At 39.6% G+C, this 5,000-nt stretch overlaps 2 protein-coding genes across 2 annotated transcripts in view; both read right to left on the bottom strand.

The window, feature by feature from the left end:
• LOC306743544 (ADP-ribosylation factor-like protein 8A) overlaps window positions 1-2,689 on the bottom strand; it is a 9,559-nt gene extending 6,870 nt beyond the window's left edge. The window contains exons 1-2 of the mRNA XM_079226065.1: window positions 2,382-2,689; window positions 219-299 (exon numbers count right to left, since the gene is read on the bottom strand). Of these exons, the coding sequence (XP_079082191.1) occupies window positions 219-299; window positions 2,382-2,504 (204 nt within the window). The 5' untranslated portion in view covers window positions 2,505-2,689. The remainder of the gene's footprint in view (window positions 1-218; window positions 300-2,381) is intronic.
• Window positions 2,690-3,538: 849 nt separating this feature from the next.
• The window catches only part of LOC306744181 (tyrosine-protein phosphatase non-receptor type 7-like), a 9,500-nt gene continuing 8,038 nt past the window's right edge, over window positions 3,539-5,000 (bottom strand). Inside the window, exon 10 of the mRNA XM_079226768.1 lies at window positions 3,539-4,946. Coding sequence (XP_079082894.1) covers window positions 4,836-4,946 — 111 coding nt within the window. The 3' untranslated portion in view covers window positions 3,539-4,835. The remainder of the gene's footprint in view (window positions 4,947-5,000) is intronic.

Below are 5,000 nucleotides of genomic sequence, written 5' to 3'. Positions count from 1 at the left end.
TGTGTTATTAATAAAGTGAAGTACAGGCACCAGATGACCCTCGTCTACAGAACTACATGAGGTGTTCTTGTTGGTGAACTACATGCATTGTCCGTTAACGACGCAGCGTCCTGTCATGTTCATGTAAACTACATCACACGCTCTGAAGGCCCAGGTAGAAAACACACGGCCCGCCACTGATAATTATGAAGAACTTTGATAATTATGAGAACGTTGACCTTGATGGTGACGTTGCCCTTCGTGATCTTCCTCATGTTGAAGCCGACTGTTGGAATCATGTCTTCACTGAACTGACCGGACTGGAGAGAGAACACACACACACACACACACACATACAATAGAATATGTAAATATGGATCATCGTCGATCAATAATTAATATCAGCAGCAAAGAAAACGTGATCACAAATGTTAAAGTTGTATTTGCTCTCTTTTATTTATAGATGATCCTCCAATAATCGAGAATACTTGATATTAAATGTGGCGATGAAGCGGTCACATGACCGTCCCGGAAGAAACAACTAACTACTTTCCATTATGTGGCTTAAAAAAAGTCTATTTGCTAATTATTGATTAATATTTAGATTCTCTTGAACGATTTTGACTCGATTCTCAACATTACGATCGGCTGAAACTATTCTGCGACACCAAGATGTCCGTTTCTTACGACTGACCCTGAACGCAACAGATGTAAAACACGTGTCTTGTTTAAATACTAAAGAAATATAATACTAAATACATATAATACTAAATAAATATAATACTAAATAAAACTAATACTAAATACATATAATACTAAATACATATAATACTAAATAATACTAAATAAATATAATACTAAATAAAACTAATACTAAATACATATAATACTAAATATAACTAAATAAATATAATACTAAATATAATACTAAATACATATAATACTAAATAATAATAAAGAAATATAATACTACATAATAATAAATACATATAATATTAAAAAAGAATAATAAATATAATACTGAATAATACATACATATAATACTAATACATAAATATACTACTAAATAATAATAATACTAAATAATAATGAATATATATAGTACTAATAAATACATATAATACTGAATAAATATAATTCTAAATAATATATATTAATAGATAGATACATATATATATATATATATATATATGTATTTAAATAAATATATATATATATAAATATATATTTAGATGCATATATATGTATTTAAATATATACATATACATACACACACATATATATATATATATATATATATATATGTATTTAAATACATATATGCATCTAAAGAAATATTTATTCAGATACATAAATCTTTAGAGACATATATATTAGATACATATATATTTGTGGAGGAAGAAGTCTAAATCTGTTAGTAGGTCAGCAGGTGGAGTGAGATGAGATGAGATTGAGATGAGATGAGATTGAGATGAGATGAGAGTGAGATGAGATGAGATGAGATGAGATTGAGATGAGATGAGAGTGAGATGAGATGAGATGAGATTGAGATGAGATGAGATTGAGATGAGATGAGATGAGATGAGATGAGATGAGATGAGAGTGAGAGTGAGGATGAGATGAGATTGAGAGTGAGAGTGAGAGTGAGGATGAGATGAGATGAGGTGAGATGAGATGAGATGAGATGAGATGAGATGAGATGAGAGTGAGATGAGAGTGAGATGAGAGTGAGATGAGATGAGATGAGATGAGATGAGATTGAGATGAGATGAGATGAGAGTGAGAGTGAGAGTGAGGATGAGATGAGAGTGAGAGTGAGAGTGAGGATGAGATGAGATGAGATGAGATGAGATGAGGGTGAGATGAGATGAGATGAGATGAGAGTGAGATGAGATGAGATGAGATGAGAGTGAGATGAGAGTGAGATGAGATGAGAGTGAGAGTGAGATGAGATGAGATGAGAGTGAGAGTGAGATGAGATGAGAGTGAGATGAGATGAGGTGAGGTGAGGTGAGATGAGGTGAGAGTGAGATGAGATGAGATGAGATGAGATGAGAGTGAGATGAGATGAGATGAGTGAAGGTCACTTCTCCAGGATGAGGATCGATCCCCTCTCCTTCAGGGGGTTATTACCCCACAACCCGGCCTCGCATCCTCTGGAGGTTCGAACACCTGCCCAGGTGTGACACCCAGCCGCCGCGGTCCCTGAACGCATCCCAGGTGACCGTCTCGCCCCGGTGACACGTGACGAGCCCGGCCGCGTTATATCGATCATCTCCTTGCATCTTCCGGACCCTGAACGCAGCACCGCGGGCACCGCGGGCGGTGCTGCGTTCAGGGTCCGGAAGATGCAAGGAGATGATCGATAACAATGGCCGCCGGGGAGCCAGCAGCCCACTTACCGCGATGACGTTCACGAAGGTGGTCTTCCCGGAGTACTGCAGGCCCACCAGGGTCAGCTCCATCTCCTCCTTCCAGAACAGCGCCTTGAACCAGTCCAGCAGCTTGTTGATGAGCGCGATCATCTTCCGGTTCCGAGAGGCCTTCTGGGCTCTGTGTGTGTCTCTGTGTGTGTGTGTGTGTGTGTGTGTGTCTGTGTGTGTGTGTGGGGTCACGACGGTGCCGCGGGACGGTGACACGGCTCAGCGGGTACACGGGACCGGGACCGGGCGGACGGGTTCGGTGGCTCGGGTGTTTTAATGGCCGCGATGAGGAGGATTTTTTTCTGTTTACTAGCTGCGCCTTTTCCTCTCCGGAGCCGTCAAAGCATACGTCACAACGGCGCGACACTTCCGGTGCGGACCCTTTCAGAATAAAAGCACCCCCGCGCCGCTGGCGGGATGTTAGACAGGCAGAGAGGTAGACAGACAGATAGATTGTGCCATTATTATTGTGTCTTTACTAATGTGTCTTTATTATTGTGTCTTTACTAATGTGTCTTTATTATTGTGTCATTATCATTGTGTCTTCATAATTGTGTCTATATTAATATACCATTATTATTGTGTCTTCATTATTGTGTCATGTCATTATTAATGGCACAGAGAGACAGACAGATAACAGACAGATTGTGCCATTATTATTGTGTCTTTATTATTGTGTCATTATTATTGTGTCTTCATTATTGTGTCACGATTATTGTATCATTATTATTGTGTCATTATTAATGAATTCTTAGTGAAGAGCAGGTTGTGAACTCTACTTCCTGTTTGGGTGGGGTTGAGGGAGGAAGAGGAGGAAGAGGAGGAGACAGAAGCTGTGGGATTGGAACGCTGCCCCCTGGTGTCAGTCTCCAGAACAGCGTTGGATCAATCCCCACTGCAACCTGTTTATAACAAATATAATATACTCATACTCATATTACTGCAGGAGACTGATGTGTATGACATGATACACTTTATTCATATTACACTGATTAGCATGTATTTGTGTGACAGTGAAAATACAATATAATATATGTATAATATATATATATATATATATATATATATATATATATATATATATATATATATATATATATATATATATATATAAATATATATATATATATATATATATATATATATATATTAAATCATAATTACGATATATATTTTTTTTCTCGTGTCTTTTTTACGTCTTTAATGAGAAACAGCTTCAGTTAAAGTTTAGACAAGTAAACCACTCAGTTACACTCAGTTACGTTTAGAAAACAGCGTCATTGCTGGTCTTAAAAAAATACGTAAACAAACATAAGTACAGAAAACACGTCACAAACATCACTAACGCTGCGTCACAATAAGTCAAAAACACTCTGGAGTGCGGCACCGGCCTCCTGGCTGAAAGCGATCGTCTTTCTCTCGTTTTAAACTACGTCCCTGAATGCAGCATGTGGTAGCAATGTGTTGACGCTGCGGACCTGAACTACGGCAACATACAGACTTGTTTAGTAAATGAAAATAATTCAACAACGTAACGCTTCATCTACACTCATCAGAGAGAACAGCGCTACCAACAGATGACTGACAACTTCGTTCGACTCCCTTTCTGTAACTAGTGTAGCACTAAAGCATGGCGGTATTAGATCGCTAACTAATGTAAAGCTGGTCTGTTAGCTAGCTCGGTAATTCCACCATGCTACATTGTAACCAGTGTAGCACTAAATCATGGTGGAATTAGATCGCTAAGTCGCTAACTAATGGTAAGCTGGTCGATTAGCTAGATAATTACACCATGCCTTCATGCTACATTGTAACCAGTGTAGCACTAAAGCAGGGTGGAATTAGCTTGCTAGATTGTAGACGTAAACTGGCATATTGGCTAGCTAATTCTACCATGTTTTAATGCTACACTGGTTACAGTGAAGCATGAAAATTAATAGAACAGCAAAGCTGAGTCGAACAGTCCCTCCGCTTCACTCCACGTTGCTCTGGAGAAGGACTAGCTAACGTTTGCTAGCTAACGTTAGCTAGCTAACTAGCCGGCCGTCCGACTCCAGAGCTGCGTCCGCTCCCCTCACAAAGTAGGAACTTTGTTCAGCTCATTTATTTTGTAACCAGTGTAACACTAAATCATGGTGGAATTAGAGAGCTAGATGGCTAACCACAGCTGGCTAGTTAGCTAGCTTGATAATTTCACCATGTTTTAGTGCTACACCGGATACAGAACATAAGACGAGCAGCAGCTTCACTCTGGAGAAGGATTAGCTAACGTTAGCTGGCTAACTAACAGTTTGTCTCCAGAGCTGCGTCGTCCGCTCTCTTCTTATCAAGCTCATCTATTTCTATGGGAACCATGTTTGCAGCATCCAGTAGATGTTCAGTTCTCTCTGGTTCTGTTACTGGCACGTGTTGGGTCTTCAGCGCTTGATCTCTTTAGGTGTGAAGCTGCTCTCGTTGATTCTGCAGGTTCACGTTCTGTGTGCTGTCCAGCTGGAGGTTCTGTAGCTGGAAGCTGACCTGGTCCTCTGGGTTCTGGTTCTGCGCCTGGTTAAGAGGAAACACGGCTGTTACTGAAGACAGAGTCCTCACATCAGGCAG

Source organism: Taurulus bubalis (assembly GCF_910589615.1).
Source record: "Taurulus bubalis genome assembly, chromosome: 11".
NCBI classification, from domain to species: Eukaryota; Metazoa; Chordata; class Actinopteri; order Perciformes; family Cottidae; genus Taurulus; species Taurulus bubalis.
The sequence above is the reverse complement of the archived record's forward strand: the minus strand, read 5'-3'. Positions and strand labels throughout refer to the sequence as shown.